Consider the following 22238-nt stretch of genomic DNA (forward strand, 5'->3'; position numbering starts at 1 on the left):
AAAATTCCATTCTGCCTGTTGGTAATAGTTCAGCCAGAGCAAGTACTTTAGTCATTAAGGCAACATCTGCCAGCTTGTGTTTTGTTTAGCTTAAGTAGATTTGCAGCTGATTGCTGTGTGTTTACCCTTTGCCTTACTGTTCTGTTTTATAACATTGAACTACAACCAATAACATGTTAAGTCCTTTAATAGCCAAGTTGGTAAGTGCCTGATGGTTACTTCTCTTTTTTTCATGCTTCACTTTTTTCACTCTCCACTTTATAATTTTTATTTTTGTTGTCAGTACTGCAAAGATACATTAAAAAGCACATGAACTGATCAGTTGGGTAAAAGCCAGAGTGACTTGTAAACCAGTCTCTTCCTCTTCTCTTTGAAAGTGTTGACTTTCCAAGAAATAACTATATTATTTCAGCTGAGGCAATTAAGAAGAAAGCGATCTGTATTGCTTGTATTAATAAAAATAAATCTAACAGCTGAACTAAAGTGTTCTCAAGAAAAAAAAAATACAATGAAGGAAGCAACCATTAGACATTTACTATATTAAATCGTTTGTTATGGTAGTATTACATTGCTCCCTCCTTTTTGTGGGCACATGCATTTTATGAGAATTATCATATAAAACATAAACACTTGCTGAAATTTGTTCCTTTCTTGAGAATCCACCAAATGTGTTTAAATACCAAGCTAAAAAGGGACTTAGATCTTTCTTAAGTGGAACATATGTTATGGCCAAAATTACATAACATCCTCTGAGAATTGGTTAGAACTCCAAACCATCAATGTCTAACAGACATCTTCAAATATTTGCAGCACTCACCAGTTCCTTTGCCCAAGTTCAGTGGAACTCAGGCTGCACCGTACGTATTAAGAGCTTTCACTGCTCAAGATGCTTGTTCTGGCTCCTGAGACAAGATACAGGGCACACATATCAGTCAAAACACAAAAAAGTTGTTTTTTTTTTTTCCCTGCTACAGCGTATGGGTTATGAAGATATATATAAACATATAATTAGATTTGTGTTGTTGTTATTAGTTTAAGTTCTAGGGAGTTAGAGAGGGAGTAGCAAGGAGCTGAGTTTCTAGACAACCTATTTGAAAGGTCTGAGGTACCTACTCTCATGGTTGTCTAAGAACGGTGTTTATTCTCTAATGTAGCCAGGTGTACAAACACCTGGATTTTTGCATGTCAGCTGGACAGTATGAAATGCAAATGGCCAAACAAAGGACATAAATAGTATGAAAGTATGATGCATATCTGTTTCCTATGTAAATGCATAATATAAAAGTGATTATAAGTGTGAAAAAATATTATGATCTAGTTTTGATCTTTGAGCAGCAAACCTTTGCTTACCAGTGGTTGCTTGTTATAAACATACAATTGATAGAATGTAAACTTCATCTGTACATAATGTTTGTAAGTATAATTTTATTGCCTACGCAGAAAGAGGTTGACCATTCTGCTGGAGACAGGTTTGGGTTTTTTTTAATATACTGTACCTGTCCTAATACTACTTTGCTTTATGACACTCGTGGAAGTAATCACATTTGTGGTAGAGTTGAATTGCATTCTGGGTGAGAAAAACTGCATTTACACATCAGCAACAACCAGGAATATGAAGTGTGTTAAGTTACTGAAGATTTGTAGTTGATTTCAGTAGCTAGACCTTACTTGGAGTCATCTCTTAAGAGCTTGTTTGCTCATTTAGGTTTGGATTGCTGAAGTCAAGAAGGAAGGAATTCACAACATTCTCTGCTTTAAAGAACTTTCCCTAGGTTCTCTGAGCAAACTCAGCCTTTTCCTTTCCATTTCTTCTATTGCTTTGAAGTTTGGTCCCCATTCCTAAAACTGGTGTAATTCCACACATATGAACAGCTAGTTCTTTCTGCAGACACCCTTCCTTTGAGCACAGCAAAACAACTAAATGAAAAATGTAAGTCACCATGAGAACCTTATTTATGTAGGAAGCTTTTTAATGCATCTCTGCCTGCAGCTGATGTCCTGGCTATAGAGCTGCATTCGTGTGGCTGTGAGAAAGAAATCATTGAAATGTAAGACTTCAGATGAAGATGATAATGGTAAAGTGTCATTTTCTGATGTATTTTTTCTTTTTGGGTTTTTTTTTTTTTTTTTAGTCCCTCCAAAGAAACTGTAGTATGATTTTTTTTTATTTTTATCATTATGTTGTGGTGATTTATTGATTGCTTTTTGAAATAATTTTGCCAGGCTCAGGGTTTTACATATGTAGAGTGACTGCTTTTTTATAACCAATATCTCATGCTGAAGTTTGCTGTTTACACTAGCTTAACAATAGATGTGAATTTAAAATTGCAAAGACTGCTGGAAAACAATGCAATTGTAGGGCGATTATTTTGTTTCGTGCAAGATATTGACAATACATGTTTATCTTTGCTTTGTTTATTAAAAAAGTAAATTTTCAGTCTAGGTGTTTGTCACAGGCTGTCTTTGAGAACCTTACTTGGTTTTAGTTCTATAAGGATAGAAGTGCTTTTACTTAGCCAGTAGAACTATTCACGTTGAATGAAAGTGAGTCTCTGCAGCCTCAGGTATCACACCTAAGATTATATTAAGGAACAGATAATTCTATGTGTCAGCAAGTTTCTGTGATGAACTAATGTAGTTCTGACTATTATTTTTAATATGAGGAGAAACAAAGTTTTCAAAAAAAGCATTTAATACAGAGCTTTTCTGGAAAGGCTGAATTTATATGAGGTCCTTATGTCTTTCCCATTAGATAAAAGGATACAAGAACCCTTAGTTTTCATGAAACCAGGTTGTCTTACTTCATCAGTACAGCATTCCGTGGTTGTCAGAAGTTACTCTCCAACAGAGCTGGCAAACTCTGATGAAAACCTTTTTATTAGCTGCTTGTTATGCCAGAATATTAAGGTTTTTGTGTTTAAAATAGGAGTACCTTTGAAATTTCTTAAGAGTTGTTTTCAGACAAAGGATTATTTTTTGTTTTCTTTTCTTTTCTTTTGTATTGTTTTCTTTGCACCCTCAAAAAAGGACTGTAAAAAGGATCTGAATACCACTCTGACAAGGTTTAGATGCTCTGAGTTTAATTTATTTGTTATTTTATGTTTTACTTGGTTAAATATCATCCCTTAACATATCCCTGTTAAAAAATATGCCTAAAAGGCCATTTTGGGGAGAGGGATTTTGTGGTGACACATAAATGAGAGGTTACCTATTTGAAAGGTATTCTACTGACTGCCTACACTCTCAAATAAATATTTGTGTACAAAATATAACCTCAAGCTTATCAGCAATGACATCAGCTAACATTACTTTCTTATGTTTTTCTTCTTAATGCCCCTAAGAATTATGAAACTTCATCCATAAATAAATAGGTTAAAAGTATAAAAAGGCATAAATATAGATGGCAGATGAAGCTCCTATAAATAGGAGACCCTGAAAGTCATCTTAGCTACTTGTAGTCTAGTTTTCATTTTTGTCCTCCGCTCAGCTGACAGTACTTTTTGTGCAGTACTGACACCGGTATGTGGATCCAAGGTGAGAAGTCAATTGAGAGTACTGAATATTTGTGGTTCACTTTGTGACAGGATGATCTTGGATACACAATGCCTTCAAAATGCTGGCAGGATAAGCTGAAAAAGCAACGTTACCCAGAATATGGTGTGATTCATCATTTCCACCTTTGTGAACATATTCTTGGGATTTTTGAGAAACCCTTTTAGGCTTAAAAAAGGGAAAGACTTCTTGAGTTATTTTGGGAGAGGACAGCATCAGTAATACAGGGCTAGACTTAAAGGATCCGTGGATCCTTGTGACTTCAGGGACATGTTTCTTAAAACTCTTGACATCAGTGTGAATAAATTTAATGTTCCCACCACCTGAATGGATGCAACTGTAGGCTAGTACCTTTATCCCTTCCAGAAAGGCAATAGATCATCTGTAGGTCTGCTAAGTCCTTCTGCAGACAAACAGAAATGCCCTTAAAGAGAAAATTCATTTTGTTCTGTTTTTTTCAACTTGTCTGTCCCACAAGTGGTTTGCTGAGTTTTTTCAGACACCATGAATTCAGCTGCTTGATAGTTAAGTGATTTTGTTTTTTTAACTGTAATCTAATGTTAATGATTTCATTATAGACAATTAAAAAGGAGGGTAGCTGTGACATTTTGCAAAGAGGTCTTCACTTTCAAATATTTAGAGCAAGTTATAATAGTTTTAACTAAACAGGAACAGTGAAAGTGGAATGTCTAGAAGAACATGCCTTATTTCTCAGACAGTTGCTTTTTCCGTTGTTTTTCCTCATTCTTGTCTTATATTTTGGTCTCAAGTGAAACAGAATTCTTTTACTTTGTTCGTATTTATCCTGTGTTAAATGCTGTTTATTCCTTTCTGATGAAAATGAGAACAGTTCTCATCTTATAGTGGAATCTAACTTTAAAAAAAAATTAATTAGTTTATGACACAGAATTCTAAATGGAGAAAGGTTTCATGGACTGACTTGAATCATAATTAGAGCTTAATATGGACATTTTGAGAAGTCTCACTCTTATGAATCCATAGGAGGAGCAAGGTACTAAGGAAGAAATACTTAAGCCTGGTTTTGTGAGAAAAAGAACAGAAATGACAAGTTTTGTTCTGACTCCGTTAGAAGACGAAGACAAATGTGTTGCTCTTTTTCTTAAAGGTGAAATTTTCTGAAGTAATTAGAGAGTTATAGTCTCTATTTGAACAAGAACAGAAGCTAATGCTTTGTGCCCTGAAAGTCCAGTCTTAAATCTTTTTTCCTATTAATCTGCAGATAAATTAACAAACTGTAGCAAACTGATTTTTGCTCTCATCCAAAGCTGATTGCAACAAATTAATGTCTTTCCTTTCCCCTCGATGGACTTCTTATCAGACTTCATGTCCTTTAAAACAAACAACTGAACAGAAATTAATAAAGCTGATGGACTAGCAGAGTGCCAGCAAAAAGGACTTTGACCTTAGCTGTCACTTTCTATTTGCATTGTTATTCCTGTGACAGCCTTGTTTTGTTTTCCACTGTGTTTTCTCTGGACTTCATTATTTTTTTTCTTTTACTGCATTTCCTTGCTATTGCAAGCTTTGGTGCTTTGTGACTGTTTGGCTTTTGATCAGCTGCTGTGCAGGCAGTGTAAGCTTCCTCCTCACTGGCTTGTCAGTCATACTTGAAACTGAGAGGATAATTCCGTCTGCCTGTTAAATTTTTAGTCTCTTTTTGGAAGTTACCACCAAATGTGTCGATTTGACAACAGTGACGCTTGTCTTTTGTTCTGTGGCTGTGTTTTAACTATGAATGAAATTTCAACCACATGTTGTTTTTCATAAACTCACAAAGAAATTGAAAAATGACAATGAGTCGTTATCATCCTGGATGGGGATTGGTGGCACAAGAAGCTGATGGTTGTGTCTCCTATTCTCCTGGGGAATCATAGAATGTCCTGAGTTGGAAGGGACTCACGAGGATCATTGAGGCAAATTCCTGTCCCTGCATAGGACAACCCCACAGTTCACACCATGTGCCTGAGGGTGTTCTCCAATCTCTTCTTGAACACTGCCAGGCTTGGGGCTGTGACACCTCCCTGGGGAGCCTGTTCCAGTGCTCCACCACTCTCTGGGGGAAGAACCTTTTCCTAACCTTCAACCTAAACCTCCCCTGGCACATCTTCCTGACATTCCCTTGGGTTCTGTCACTGGTCACCAGAAAGAAGAGTTTGGTACCTGCCCCTCCTCCTCCCCTTGTGAGGAAGCTGTAGCCACCATGAGGTGTAGCCTCAGCCTCCCCTTCTCCAGGCTGAACAAACCAAGTGACTTTAGCCGCAACTCATATGGCTTCCCCTCCACACCCTTCACCAACTTTGCCTTCTTCTGGACACTCTCCAGTAGCTTTATACCCTTTTTATCCTGTGTTGCCCAGAACTGCACGCAGTGCTCCAGGTGAGGCCGCACCAGTGCAGAGCAGAGCGGGACAATCACCTCCCTCGCCCGGCTGACAGTGCCTTCCCTGACAAATTTTAAAAATGTAGAGCTCTTCCCGTGCTACAAAGCATTGCATCTCCTGAAAAATATAAGAAATATTATCTACTGCAAATTATAAGAAATAATAGCTCTTGGAATTATCACTCTAGCTGGCTTATTTGCAGGTTCTTCCTTTGTGCAAGATACGTAATCAGTTGTGTATCTGATACATATCTGCTTAAGCACTGTAGTGCCTTGTGGCAACAAATTATACGGATCCACTTTTTGTTAGTAAAGAAAGGAAAATTAATATTTTTATCTGTTTAAAATGTACTACATATTTTTTGAAATTCCATTTGTTCACTTCCAAATTTATTGGAATTACCTGAAGTGCCAAGCTTGCAACACCCATTTCCCACTTTCTGCATTTTATCTTATTGGTAATATGCTTTCTTTTTTAAATTCATGTCGAGTTAGACTTGAGCCAAATTTAGTGGTTGTTTTTTCTTTTGTTTTGTATTTTTTTAGAAGATATAACTTGGATGCATTCTCTATATCCCACAACATGACATATATGCTGATATTTTTGTTTTAAAATCTCAAAGAGAGGCTGCTGTTTATTATCAGTAATGATAAACAGTTCAGAAATTTCCATGAGTTCTTGTTGCTTGGAGCATGTCTGAGGTTGATACTTTAGCTATGTTAATTAATTACTAACAGTGTCTATTGCCCTATCATGAACTGTATACTTATTCCAAAAAGGCAGATTTATTTTTGTGGTGGTTGACCTGTAAGTTTTCAGGGTGGTTATACTCCAAGGAACAAGAGGCAATTCTTCCCAGACTGTTCTCTTTCTTTGTTCCTGTGGGAAGATCAGCAGAATAGACTTGTTCAGGTAGGATAGCATTAAGAAACCATAGTTCAGATCTACCTTTGGTGACACCTTTCCTTTTCATACTTTGCAGACCCCTTGGAGCTGTGGACACCTGTCACTGTTACTTATTTTCATGTTGGGGAAAATAAAAGTAGAAGAATGGAACATTTTAATTAATTTTTTTCTTTAGCTAAATTGTTTTTTGCGTCATCTCACTGCTTTAATCATTTTATGTCTGTTATTATTCTCCTTTGTGCTGGTTGAAATGAGCCAGCATCAGGAGAGTTAAAGATGGACATAATATTTCTTCCATTTGAATTTTGGTTTTTTAACTAGTAATCTTTCAGGTGTTAGTATCTATTGACATCTTCATTAAGCTATTGGTCTTGATTTTTAAATACTAAATCCCTTCAAGGCTACACCTAATTCAGAATCCATAAGTTTATCCAGAGTTTGAATCTTCCTTGTAGTGTCTGTTATTTTGAACACAACTATATTGAATCTTTCTGTTACCACATTCCTAATGATTTTTTCCATCTGGTGTTATTCACAGTGCTTCCTGGGTTTAACTAATCTAAATAAATTCACTGTCTTGCTCTTCACACCCTTTTCCCAATGCTTAGTTACTGCACTGAATAACATTTAGTGCTGCTCCCTTGAGACAGGCTCCTAATACTCGGAGTTATTTACATTGACTACCTTATATGTTCTTAATGTCAGTTTTGTTTCATTTAAGAGGTTTCTGTAGCAAAATTTTGCATCCCTGCCATGACCCCTTGTATAGGGGCTTAACTTGTGGATAGTAAATAGATTATATTGCTTTACTGTTAGTTTTCATCTTTTAATTCAATTAATTCTGGAAAAAGTTGGCAAATACATTTTTCTGAAAGGTGAATTTTAGAAAAGAAGTACAAATAATCAAGAAAGAATTACAAAAGTTAATGTAAGAAACATATTAAAGACCTTTAAAAACAATATGTGACGGTAATGTCACGTTGATTTTAAAATATCTATTTTCTTGACTGTTCAGTGTTTTTATCCTTTAGATAAAGAGATATTGTACAGTATATATAAAACACTCAGTAAAATATGGAAATTTAGAGATCTGTGGCTACTGCAAAATGCAGAATTTGTGAGGAAGACCAGTCTAATATTGCATTTCTGCATAACATTTTTATGACTAATTTATGCAGAGTCTTGTGCATGTACCTCACATTGTAAGAGCAGAATGAAATGAAAGAGATCAAGAAATGCTAGTTTTTCTTTTCTTTTTTAATAATTCACTTATCCATTTACTTGTTTGCACTTTTAATAGGAAGGTTAATGAGTTGTCTGTAGTTCACCTGTGCATACCTAAATATGTTAATATCAGCTGAACTTAATTTTGGTCAATTACAACATAAGGCAGCCATCTCCAGTGTTCACTTGAGGTTAAGAAAGTTAAAAGTTTTTCTGTTTTGCTTTCTTATGGTTCTTCTGAGAGACCCTGTATCTGGTTTTTTAGCGTTTTACATTATTTTTCCTTCCATGAACTCTTAACATAATATTTCTAATTTAGTTACTTGGAATCCTTTGTGGTATTAGAATATAGCTTGAAAAATTAAGATGGCTATCATCTGAAAAAAAATCCTTTCCAAGACAAAAAATGATACATTGTCTGCATGATCTACATCAATATCACCCCTTGCTCCTTAGTTATTTGCTTGCTGTTTCTGTTGTGGATATAGGTTGAGTTTCACATCTGTGTGCAGCTTTATGCATATAGGTCTCCAATAAAACAGAAACTTTTCTCTCTCAACCTTTTGTTCTTAAATACCTTGTTAGAAAATTCTCTTAATAAAGAGGAAAAAGTGAAATCATTTAGCAATTCAGATATTCTTGTACAAAATCATAATGCAGTGCTGCAGTGACAGTGTAACAGAACGCAGTACCAGATCACATGGGATGAGAAGGTGATTTTTATTTTATACAGTTTCATATACCTGCATGCTCTTGGATGTGCTCATCGCAGCTGCCTGTCCAGCATTTGGGCACCAAGCTGTTTGTGTCTGTTTCATCCATAGGAATTCCTTGGGATAACACAAAGCATAGAGGGCATCACCTTATGATTTGTCATCATGTCCCATGTGTTCTTAGGAGTCCAACAGTGTGCTGGGTTTGGGATGTGCCTTCCATGAATCTGGGTAAATGGCACATAACTGACCATGAAATATGACCCATTTTACTTGCTGGTTTTTGCATTTTTGGAAGTGAAGGGCCTGAGCAAACAGGGCATATGTAAGTCCATGGACATTGATGGGGTGTGTCTGTGACTCTGGAGGGTGTGAAAAGAACAGAGCCAGTGACAGTACCAGAGGTGATGGGCACAAACTGCAATACAGGAGGTTCCTTCTGAATATCAGGAAACACTTTGTCACTATGAGGTTGACTGATTGCTGGCACAGGCTGCCCAGGGAGGCTGTGGTGTCTCCGTCCTCGGTGGCACTCAAAAGCTACCTGGACATGATCCTGGGAACTGGCTCTAGGAAGTCTTCTTGAGCATGGGGTGTTGGACAAGATGACCTCCAAAGGTTCCTTCCAAGTTCAACTGTTCTGTGACTGAATTTATGGAAACAAGCTACTATCTGTTTATGTCTTTTCATGCTTTCTACTGATTTATCTCAGAATTGGAAGTAAATATTGTTTCTTTAACCATACCATAATGAAAAGTTACATTCTTTTCTTGCTAATAAATCGATAGTAAAAGTAGAGGCTGGGATTTTTGCAAATTCTCTTCTGAAAAGTATTCAAGTAGAAAAAATACCTATAGTTATGTCTTCACATTTCTGGGGACTTTTCCCCCTCCGTGTGACAGAGTTATTTCTTGCAAGAGTTTGTATGTTACCTTTCTTTTTTTTTTTTTTTCCCCTCAGATTGTTTTACCAGAGATGCATACATTAAAAAAAAAAAAAAAATGGCCATCCAGTTAGTATTTTAGGATGTATTGCCTTGCCCTTTCACCTGTGAAAAACTATAAATGTAAACATATTTCCTGGAAGATAAGCTGAGATGCAATTTTTCAGCTAATTGGAAAAAGCAGAATTAAGTCAAGGACTGCCAACCAGATTTCAGTTTTGAGATGTGATGATGATTATCATGTCAAATAGAATCGTGAATGTGAGCTTTGAGCTGACAAGAGTTCAAGTTGGTTTTAATCAGGCTTTTATTTAGATTTAGGCCTCCTATTCAACAATAACAGCAGTTAGGTGGGAATGACTTATTTTAAAACGTGAGCTTGATTTCTTCTGCAAAAAGAGGAGGATTGAACAATGTTGATGTTTCAGACTCTTTGTGTTGCCACATACAAGGCAATTCAGTCTTCATTTAACACATCTGTTTATACAAGACCATTTGAAACATATCTTTTGGTTAAATAATAGAACAAATATAGGGGTATGTTTCCTTTAAGGAGTTTATGGTATACTTTATGGATTTCTTTTCATGAGCTGAAGTAAAGCTGAATCATCAGTCAAACTGATGAATGCATCAGTTATACATTCATTTCCGTGACTAAAATTTGGAAAGTGATTTGAGAACAGGTATATACATGTTAAGGAAAAGAAATGCATCTCCCCAGACCTTGGATAAATTATCTAGAATACATAAATGATCCTGGCATGACAATGAATACAAAACAATGTCACAAGCCAAATCATGTGTCTTTTTAAGGTAAACACCTGATAATTATTTCAAAGTTTATTGAGAAGGAAGAAAACATTGCAAATCATGCACTATTTCAGAGTTAGATTTGGATGAGTCTGCCAGAATTGCATGTAAGTACGTGAAATTCCAAAAATATCCACTTTCGTCATGTTCTTTTGTAGCAGAATAGTCAGACCTCCTCACTCCTAGACTTCGTGTTTTGGTGTTTTTATGACTGTCTCCACTCTTTTAAATTGTCCAGAATAGTTGTTTGAAGGGTTTTATTTCCTTCTGCTAAGAATTTTTATCTTTGAAATTTGTCCAAAAAAGAATTGAAGTAGAACTATCACAGAACATCCTGTTCCCTTTGAAGTCAGTTGAAGGTTAGCCATTTATCTTAGTGGAGTCAGGATTTTCTCTGTAAGGCTTTTATAATATATCAGACACATATCTAAGTTTTGTTGAAGCAAGTGTGACTTCAACATAGTCTGAATTTGCTGAATTGGGATCTGGAATTTCATTATTTATTTATATTTATGTGATCCCAAGGATCAGCACTAGAGTTACTGTTTCTTCCCAGTGTTGTTGAAACTCCATAATAATAATTTCCTAGTTTTAGTCTGTATTGTCATAATACTTCTGGTTATAGTTCCTGTTTTATTACAATCTTTGTGCAGTAGAACTCTTTTAATTACCTCCTTATGGTGTGGAACAACTTAGTCTGTATTTCAGTTTTCTGTAGGAAAATAGTAAAGATTAATAAAGAATAACTATATAAGATATGGAGTGGTTCTTCGCAGCTAGTATTACTGTATTAGTTTATCTAGATATAAGAAACAGCAGGCAGTCTGCTATCTCTTCTTCTAACTCAGATGGTAACCAGCTTTGGTTACCAGCTGCTTTTGACATGAATATTACAGAACTGGACCTTGACTGTCATCTTTATTTCTGTTTAGCTGTTTTATGCTTCTTTAAATATATTGACATATTGGAATAGTTGTTTTAAAATATTTTGAGTCAATGTGTGTGTGTACCAAAGTGTTTATTTAGTGTTACTCTCACTTAACTTGAGATGATGCATGGTACAATAAGAACTCTAAGTACTGTCAGAGAAGTTTTCCAGTCTGGAAGCTGAAGCTTCTTTGTCTTGCATGGCAGCAAATGGCTGTTCTGCTATGCTGCTGAGCTCAGCCCTCAGAGGTTGGAGCTTTAAATGAAAACTACACTAAGAGTTTAATAGTATCCTTTGTGAGCCTTAATTGATTTCATGTAATGCCATCAGTGCATTCCACACAGTCTTATTAAATGTAGTTGTTTCTGCAGTTTCTACAGTAATTAAGGGTAAGAAAACAAGTGCCTTTAGAATATAATTATTCTCCTAATCACTTCTAATTACACTTCACTGTCTCAGAAAGCAAAGATTTTATCTTAATAAATTGTATCTGAGTAATTAATATGCTGTTTATTAGATGGCACTGTTGACTGCCTTGGAATCTCAAAAGTATAATATGGTTTGGAATGCAAGGAAAAACTTAGTTCTATGTGTTATAGACCATGAAACATGAAGAATACTTAAACAGAACAATAATCTTTATGCTTCTTTTGGTAGCATTAGAGATTAGTTTTTTCTGGTTGTTTTTAGCTTTGATTTTGGGGATTTCTTCTTTTCTTTGACTTCTCTTTTTAGTGGGAATACCAGAATTATTAAATGTTATCTTCCCATGTTTTGTTTGGGCATTACTTGAATGATAGAAGGGTTAGGCCAGAATCTGTTCTATGAGGTTAGAGAACTTCAGGTGGGTGCTTGTGGGGTTTTGTTTTTGTTTGTTTGAGGGGGGAGTCTGTTTCCTGTTTTGTTTTTTAAGATACTTACTTTATTTTTAGCTAAGGGCTATTTAGAAAAGTGCCTTGAGTGTGTCCATCAGAACATCTTCCTGTATCTACAGGGAATTTTTGATGTTACTTCATATATTTGTGATTGCATGTTGTCCAGATTCATTTTTCTATAACCTTGTAATTCTTGACATTTATCCTCTGGAAAGTGATTGATTTTAATGAAAACTATAGGAAGATTAGAAATCCCAAACAAAAATAGAATGTTTTCAATAAACTAAAAGATAAACTGTAAGTAATTTTAATTACAAAGGAATTAAAATAATCCACTTAGTTTAGGTAATGATTTTTCTGTAGTTCATGATGTGTGGTAATCTATGTTTATGATGAACATAGGGAAAATGCACACTTATGTTTTTATGTATTTTATATCTATGCCAAGGCAAGAACGGAAAAAGAGACAAAAGCAATGGAGGCAGAAAAGCCTTTTAGAAAACATTTCCTCTAACCACCTCTTTGCCTGCTCTCCCATCAAGAGGCCTTTTGGGAATGTGGGATCCCATAAGTGAACAGACTACAAGCAGAGATAGAAATTGTTTTTTGAAAGGTTGACAAGGAAATTTCCTCTGTATTAACCCAGATCCTCTATGCTGATGTTGGCAGGTGCTTATTTAAAAAGATGTTATTTAAAGGTTCTATACAAAAATCTATGTATGTAATTTTGTGCCCCAGGGTGTGACATTTCCTTCACATTTGCTAACCCTTCTCAGTCTCACAAATGATAATGGAGGAGAGATGGGGGATTAACATCCAAGGTTGATCTGATACTTCATAGTTAAACACAATTTTTTTTCCTTTTTTCCCCTCCTCTTTTCCTCCTTAAATATCAGTGGTGCTTTAACAAAGAAAAGTAAAGAACAGACTAAATTAAAAGATATGTTTGGGTTTTTTTAAGTTGCTTTACTGTCTTTAGTAATAAAGACAGCAGTTCAAAGGAAAATACTGAGGAGTTTTGATGATTTTTGTTATTTTCATACAGGGTCTGGCTATTTTGAGAAGTGCTATGACAGGTATAAGAGTAGAACCAAGCCAGCCAATGAGCAAAAGATATATTTTCTCTCTGCATCCATTTTCCTAAGTACATAAATATGAGAAATGTTTTCTAATACAATATATTTTTTGGTTTTTCAGATTTTTACAATAGAAAAACTGGTTGAGGAAAAAAAAAAACAAACAAAAAACCCAATCGCCTCCAGCTTACCAGAGTGAAACAGATTTGCGTCAACAGATTTTTAAGAAAGGACAAAATCATATGAACTTATTACTATGATCAAGAGATGCTTCAGGATGTTCTAGTTTTAGTATCTGAAAAGATTGTCATCACTGAGGAAACTGTGTGTGACTATCAGGGAAAGAACAATACTATGTCCCTATCAGGAAAGATAGTCTGAGTTCCAATCAGAGGTTGAGGACATTGAGGGGTTTTGTCATTTCACGCAGAAGTGAAGAGAATAGGCAGAGAACTGCCTCTGTGTGTTTATTTTGCAGCAGCTCTTGCACTTATTCTCCTTGTATGCACATTTACACCTGGAATTTAAAATCGTTTTGCTAGTTATTAATACGTAATCAATATGGTCAGTTTAACCAAAGTAGAGACGTCCTTCAACTTATCTGAAGTTACTGAGAGTCAGCTTTCAGCCAGTACATCCCAGTGTTGAGAAAAAAATGTAAGGCAGAGAGAAATACCACACATAAAAATATAGAAATAAATGTGTCACTGGTAGGTATCCTGTTCATATGCCTGAATTGACAGGGCAGTACTTATATGTTCCTATTGGGCTCCAAAAAAGCCAATTTTTTCTTGTTTACTCAAAGACCCTTTCACCTTTGAAACGAAGTCTTTCCTTCGTTCAGTTCCCCACATCAGCTCTCTTCAGGGAGATATTAGCAGTGATAAAGATCAGGCAAAGAGTTCTAGAAAGTTTTTGCTGCCTTTTTAGAGGGAGCTTTTATCATTAGGTTTATCCCTTAGTCCTTACTGGAAGAGGCTGGAAAAAAAAAAAAGAAGCTTGTCTTTTGAGCACATCAAAGCTTTCCTGGTTCCTCACACCAAATAATGGAAGGATAAGTGCCTGCAGATGAATGTCAGCTCTGTCTGAATGCTGATCTCTGGAATGCTTCAGATGCCGATCTTGTAGCTCTGCATTTAGTTGTACTTCCAGACCTTTGAATCATTTGCAGCATAGAAGTAATTTCAGAGGTAGAGTTGCATGCAGGTGAACATTATTCCATTATTCTGAGATCAACTTGGTGAAGAATGCTTTCCAACAAACCAGTCAAAATGGTGCTAGTAGATTGTAAGCATGCATATATAAAGATCAGTCAAAAAAATTCAGATCCACATACACTTGCCAACACTCTGCAGGAGCAAAAATCTAGCGACCTCTATCAGGATGGTGGAACTGAAGGGGACATTTAAGCAAAAGTGTTACCAGAAAAATACTATGTGTCCCGGAGTGAGGTGTCAAGCTGGTTGAGATCCAGAAAACCAGATGAAAACAGTATTTAAAATGCTGTCTCAACATAGTTTTCCATACTTAACATCTATCAACCTCTCCAGAGTTAATCTGTAGATGAATCACTTACTAGCATTTATTAATATCGTTAACCGGCACTACCAAATATAGTCCCTAGATTCTGGAAGAAAGTTCCTCTAAGGAACATTCCCAAAATTAATTAGTATGATTTATTTTGAATTTGCATTTAAAAATTCCATCACTAATAGTTATTTTAAGAATTCAATGTTCATTTTAAGAATTTTGTTTTCTTTTTATTTTCGTATCGATGACATTTCTTTGTGTACCCACTTCACTGGAGGTTAAACTGTTCTGCCTCTTTGATAGCTTCTTTGCCAGTCCAAGGTAAAGCAGCTGAAGAAGAGATACCAGTGAGAGCTTTTATTTATTTAGTATTAAAAATTAAATGTTCCAATAAAGATTTTTCAATTGTTCCTTTGTCACACTAACAGAGGGATATGATCCTCATAAAAACAGTACAAACTGCTTCCAGTACTAACAAGAGTAGTATGTAGTTCAAATTGTCTGTGATAGATGGCTCCAGAAAACGGAAATTCAGGTAATGTGGTGGTTTAGGACTGTTTTTGTGTTTGTTTTGGGGTGGTTTGGTTTTTTGTTTGTTCGGGCTTTTTTAATTGTATTGAATTACGATGTTGGAAAGGAGAAAATATAGTTATGTAGAGAGAACCACATGAGCTATAGAAGTAAAACCACTTTTTGTCAGCCAGTAGTCCAAGGTATTTTATTTTACATCTCACTGTGATAATATGAGATTACCACAGTCTGCAGATGGAAGTGTGATTTAGTGATCTGTTCAACACTGAACAATGAAGAGTTTCTTCACTGTTATTGCCCTTAAAGAAATACCTGTGGGACAGAAATGCATATTTTCTGTGCCTGCTCTTCAATGTATTTCCTCACATATTACGTATTCTGTATTAATACAGTGTACTGTACATTGGCATAATGATACTATGTTTCCTGTTATCTGAGTGACTTGAAATATTATTTAAACACTGACCCTTGCCAACATATCTTGTAGTGTGAATTAGCATTCCAATTTCAAATAGACAAACAGATACTCAAAAAATGTGAATGATTCATTCCAAATTATGTAGCAAATACTACAGCTGATGGAGCCCCCCCTCCATACACTCTATTTCTTGTGTTGTATTGGGATTGGGGATTGTTGAATGAAGAATTCTTGTAATATGTTTAATTAAACCAACATTCCCATACCTCAGGAGTTTCTTCTTGTTAGATTCTGTAACAGGATGTTCATTTTTACAGATTTTTCAATTCTGTTGTATGTATGTATTTTGTATGTATGCCACAGTACAGACTGACTTTTAGTTAATAATAGAGTACCATGCTTATAAACCTAAAGATCACACAGACTTCAGATAACCTATTTTCCCCTGCTTATCTTCCCAAACATTTTTAAACAGCTATGTTTTAAAAACATTAGCTTACAAAGCTATCAGCATCATAACAATGTCTCATAGCAGATGCTAATTTTTTTTTCTTTTTTTGTGTGGATTTTTTTTAAACCATTAAAAACTTCTTCCTGTGAAGATAAATGTTCACACTTATACACATTGTGTGACTCACTTCCTCTGATGTGTCTCCATTTTCCCTCAACTTGAAGCCTTCAGCTGACACATTCCTGAGAGAGTACCATGATTTCTGTCCTGCAACAAAGCTCCTATGACAACTAGAGTCAGTCAGTCCCCTCTCACTGATGCCACTAAGTCCTAAAAATCAGTCCCGAGACTAGATTGGGGACCATCTTATTAATAACCTTTAGTTATGTAAAATTTAGGCTTGTGTAAAATTAAAATTGTGTAAGCAACTTACCATTGTAGTCAAGAGAAAAAAAAAATCACTGTGAGCTTGAATCTGGTCCAACAGATGCGTACAGACAAGAGAGGAGTAATCAGATTCCAGAAATGCTTCTCTCTGTGTTTTGCAGAGGCACTGTAGTTGCATAACTTCTGGATGTCTAGGTGAAAATAAGACAAATTCCACCTTTAGTATTTCTCCTATGAATAAGAAGTTTTTGATTGCATCACTATCTGTTTATTTTTATATCATAGTAGACCAGAGAAAAACAGAATCATTCCATCAAAAATAATTTTTGTTATTATTATCTTCTAGTATTTCAACAGTATTATCTAGTGTTCCATCTGTGCAGTTTTCCATTTACACTAAAATATATTTCTGCATACTTTCCAATTCTGGGCCCCTCAGTTCAAGAAGGACAGGGAACTGCTGGAGAGGGTCCAACGTAGGGTAACAAAGACAATTAAGGGAGTGGACCGTCTCCCTTTTGAAGAAAGGCTGAGGGAGCTGGGTCTCTTTAGTTTGGAGAAGAGGAGACTGAGGGGTGACCTTATTAATGTTTATAAATATATAAAGGGCAAGTGCCACGAGGACAGAGCCAGGCTCTTCTCAGTGGCAAACAATGATAGGACAAGGGGCAATGGGATCAAGCTGGAACACAAGAGGTTCCACTTAAATTTGAGAAAAAACTTCTTCTCAGTGAGAGTGACAGAGCACTGGAACAGGCTGCCCAGGGAGGTTGTGGAGTCTCCTTCCCTGGAGACATTCAAAACCCGCCTGGACATGTTCCTGTGCGACCTCACCTAGGCGTTCCTGCTCCAGCAGGGGGATTGGACTAGATGATCTTTTGAGGTCCTTTCCAATCCCAAACATACTGTGATACTGTGATACTTCATGTTTTTTCTTACAGCTTGCATTCACTATGGAATTAAAGATATTTGGATGATACAAACTAAAAAGAAAGCATCTTTATTTTGTTTTTGTATAATACTGTCCGCTATACATATTTTTGTCTCGCCTATAATTTTGTGCAATTTATTTTATCACATGCTGAATTTGATACTAAATTTTATTCTTAGTATTTAGACCTTCTTTTCTCTGTTCTAACCTCATAATTTTGAAGTAATTAGAAAGCCAAGTAGAGTGAAACTTATTGCTATGCTGCAGAGCTGTCAATGTAGTTGAATATTTATCACATGTTAGATATAACAAAATTTAAAATGCAAAGTACTAGATATTTTCTGGTGGGAGTATCAGTATGCATACAGATAAGCAACACATTCCTGTAGGCTGAAAGAATTTGTGCTATAAGATTTCTGTATATCACAGAAAGTGCCAAAAGATTCTTCATAACTAAAACTTCATTCTTTACCCTGATTAGTAAAATAGTTTATTCTTTCATGTAGTCCAGAAGTAAATTCTTGTTTTGAGTAATAATACCTATACTTCACCCTTTGAATCTAGTTCTCATTTGTGCTTGTGTTCTTATTTTCTAGAGATTAAAAATGCACTAGGTATTTATACTTGCAGATGAATGGAGGTTTGGATCCTAATTCTCAGGATAATATCCTATGTATTTATTGGAATGCAGGTGGATTGTAGTTTGAAATGTGCCTTTAATGTTTTGAAGGAACTGCATATGAAAAAAGTGTCACACCTGATTCTGCAAAGGTGCTGAAATTAGTTATCACGTTGCACACTGAAAATTGAATTAGAATAAGGCTATCAAGCATATCTCACAGTATAACTGTGTTCTGAAGAACTGGGTAAAATATTTTTAATTTAAATAAGTTTATTCCATTTCCAAGTTCTGTCAAATCAATGTGATCCTATTTTTGAACTAAAAGTGATAGATAAATAAATCAATACACTATCTTCCAGGTAAAAAAAAAATTCTGTTTCTTATTGTCTTTTTTTTCTAATTTTATACTGATTTAATGTATATTGCTAGTATCTCTAAATGTGATATCTATGTAATTATATACTAGTTTAACAAAAGAACAACAAATTATTTCATTGCAGGTGCTTTAATTTTGAAGAGTGGTCTAACCAAAAGCCATGCTTATGTTCATGTAGAATAAAGCTGGGAAAGAGATCATGTTCATTATTTTGAAGCTAAATGTGTCTTACTGTCCTCCTGAGAGGCCCCTAAGGACACATTCTAAGACAGGCTAAGGGTGCCATGATGTGGAGAATTCTTGTAGGTGGGAACAGGTCCAGCTGAGATAAAAATCTAGTCCATTTTTAAGTTTTTAAAAGTTGGTGAATGACTTTGTAGTGAGGCATTCAATAGGTTTCTCAGTTCTTGAATCAAAAAAAGGATCCAAAATTTTTTTTTTTTCCCCCACAAAATAGCTGGAAAAGAAATCAAGATGTTAAAGGATTAAAGATATGATAGAAATGTGACAGCTATTGTGACATTTGACTCGGGGAGTATTTTTTTTTCTGAAATGGTTGTCCTTGCCTGTACTCTGACTGAATTTTTCTGTTCTCACTATCCTCTGCTGCAAATTACTTACATTTCTCAAAAAACAACCAAACAAAAACCTAACAAAGAAACCACCAGCATTTTAAGTCAATGGTACTTGGCAACACCTGTGTTAATTTTTTTGTTTCTTTTCTAATTTCAACTAGTGTACTAGGTTTTACAATGATATCATCATTAACTGTCAAAATAACTATAAAACTCGACAGAAAATCTATCTAGAAATATCCAAATCACCAAAGATTCATAGACTAAGCATAAGTGTGCAGCAAATTGCATTCATTCCACTTGAAGTAACTCTAATTATCAGATTAATTTACTATCTATTTTCTGAGCCTAAAAGTTACTCAGCTGTCATGCTGATGTTAAACAAATATGCATGTAAAACAAAGGCTCAGTAGGCTTGACACAATCATGTTAATGAACAGTATGTCATACTTACCTGCTCACATTTCTAAATCTGTATTAAGCTCAAGTTCAATGCAACAAATCAGTGAGTATGTGTAACACTTACATTGCACATGGAAACTAATAGAACATAAGTATATTTTAATGTTTTTTTTCAGCAGCAGATTATCCAGACCCTTTAGTGTTCTTTCTCAATTTATGATTCAGATTTTCCACAAGGATAAGGTAGCCTTTGTATTTAAAATGGTATTTTATTAGGTAACTGATAATGACCTTTCTTGTAATTTATCACATCTAGATTAAAACAAAGAAGAGGTTTAAGGCATTGGTTGCAATCTCCAAAGGTTTTAAGTCATGAAAGCTAATAATTACATTCATCATCCCATGCAGTGACCAGGAACTATTTAGTGATTTCTAAATATAAAGATGTTTTCCCACTGTAGTGTTAATGACAAATAAGAAAATAATCTTTAATTAAAGTAGTCAGGGAATTACTTCTGGTTTTTGGTTTTTGGGTTTGTTTATTTGTTTATTTTTAATTGTGCATGTTTCAGGCATAGTACTTTTAAAGAAGTACTTTTGCTTAATTTTATACCAGATGAATTCCAGTTACTACCTCTCAGAAGATAAAAAGGAAGCCTACCTGCCAAACATACAATTCAAGTTCTGTAGCTAATGTATCTGCAAACTTACCTTGATTGGTACATGAAAAATATATAGTGTGTCTTTCCTTGTATTAATGATTAAGATTTGTTTTCTTCCTAAGTGTTCTGCATTTGACCATTTGTACTTGCGCAGGGTCTGTGATCGTGAAGCTGCACTGGAATCAGCCTTAAAAATGTTGCAGCAGTTCTACTTGGATCTTGAAAAGTTCCTTGCTTGGCTTACGGAAGCTGAAACAACTGCGAATGTCCTGCAGGACGCTACACACAAAGAAAAGATCCTAGAGGATGCCAAAAAGGTTCGGGAGCTCATGAAACAGTGGCAGGTAAGTCAACACTTCATTTTAGAAACATGTCAAGTATCCAAAGTGGTCAGGTGTTTTCCAGTGTGCAACTCCTCAATGAAACTGAAATTGTTTTGGAAAAGAGAACTGGTTCTAGCACTAACCTTTAAGTGTTGCTTTGGAAATTGTTGCAGAGAACTAACATGAGTCATACCATGATTCTGTCTGACATCTTTCAGCATATAATACATCTGCAAAAGTGTCTCAAAGTGCAGCTTTAAAATACACAGAAAGGAAAGTTTACTGAAATGGTCATTTAGATTTTTTTTAATCACATGAAAATGAATTAATCTACCAAACTACAGTCTCGAACTGAACACTTGACAGACATAGAGTTTAAGCATTTCTGATATTTCTGGACATTGTATAAATTACATCTAGTTTATCCTCTGTAGCTTAACTGAATTAGTTTTTCTCCATTACTTTTAAATGCATGAAAAATGTTAATTTGATATTTGGCTAATTATTGTCAACATGCTCTGTTGCAACAATAGAAAGACATAATGTTTAAAATTTTCAGAATTAATGGCTGAACAGTTTTTGGACCGTTGTTTTCCTCTGGAAACCGAAAATCTTAAAAAGGAGTGAGAATGTTGTATTTGGTGTTCCAGATAATCTTGAGGATAAAGACAATTAGTTGAGGTGGTACTGTTGAAATATGTTGTTACACTTCCATCATACTGTCTTCACTACATATGTCTGTGTGAGGTCTTGGGTTTCTTAAATGTGAGGTTGGTTGGCTGTTTAGAAGGCAGGGCTGTTTCTCCCGATATTTCTTGACAGCGCATGACTTTTATGTCAGAAACTTCAAAAATGGAAATTCCAGGCACTGAAGGCTCTATGCCTTAATTTGTTTATGGAAAATACACTGTGAAAAAATTTACTTATAAGTAACATGTTAAGTAAGTACATTGGATAGAAATACTGCTACCTTCTTTTGGTGCTCCTGTATTAATAGATTATTTTAACTATTTTACTGAACTGCTGTTAAATTCCGTTACATTATACTCTGAAATCTGTAGCTGTTGCACTGAACAAAAGTGAAATCTGAATGACATTTTTAATAGTGATCTGTCTTTATGCTTATTTGTTTTCATAGTAATATACCATAAGTCCTCATGTGTTTCTGAATTCAGTTGCATGATCTTGAAGAGCAACCTTGAATGGAGGACAGCTCTAGACTAGAGTGGGTAATTTTCAATATAGCTTTTTTATATCCTCTAGGTAAAGTTTTGGGTTGTAATGATGCTGAAATAATTTAATTATCAAGTATTTACAGAAGGTGTTTTGTGATCCCTGAAAAATGCATTATTTGGCAAAATAGAGATACTTGAAAATTTAGGTCAAATGCTTCATTTTTAGCTGTAATGGGGCTTTGTAGACCTAGTTATTTTTTCAGCCAGTATCCTGGGTTTTTTTTTAGTTTCCACATAAGAACTATCCAGAGCTATACATGGCAGGAAATATAAATGTGTACAAGTCCTTCCCACCATAATTAATGAAGTACATAAAAATGTTAATCATGTGAACAATTGCTTTGAACTGTTAGCTTTCTTCTAAAGA

General features: G+C 35.2%; 1 protein-coding gene across 12 annotated transcripts in view; it reads left to right on the forward strand.

Moving 5' to 3' along the window:
- DMD (dystrophin) overlaps nt 1-22238 on the forward strand; it is a 1243922-nt gene that overhangs the window by 969902 nt on the left and 251782 nt on the right. For all 12 annotated transcript variants that reach the window (XM_065859822.2, XM_071812115.1, XM_071812091.1 and 9 more), the window contains one exon: nt 20468-20657. In XM_065859822.2, the coding sequence (XP_065715894.1) occupies nt 20468-20657 (190 nt within the window). The remainder of the gene's footprint in view (nt 1-20467; nt 20658-22238) is intronic.

The sequence above is a fragment of the Patagioenas fasciata genome, chromosome 1, assembly GCF_037038585.1.
Source record: "Patagioenas fasciata isolate bPatFas1 chromosome 1, bPatFas1.hap1, whole genome shotgun sequence".
NCBI lineage: Eukaryota > Metazoa > Chordata > Aves > Columbiformes > Columbidae > Patagioenas > Patagioenas fasciata.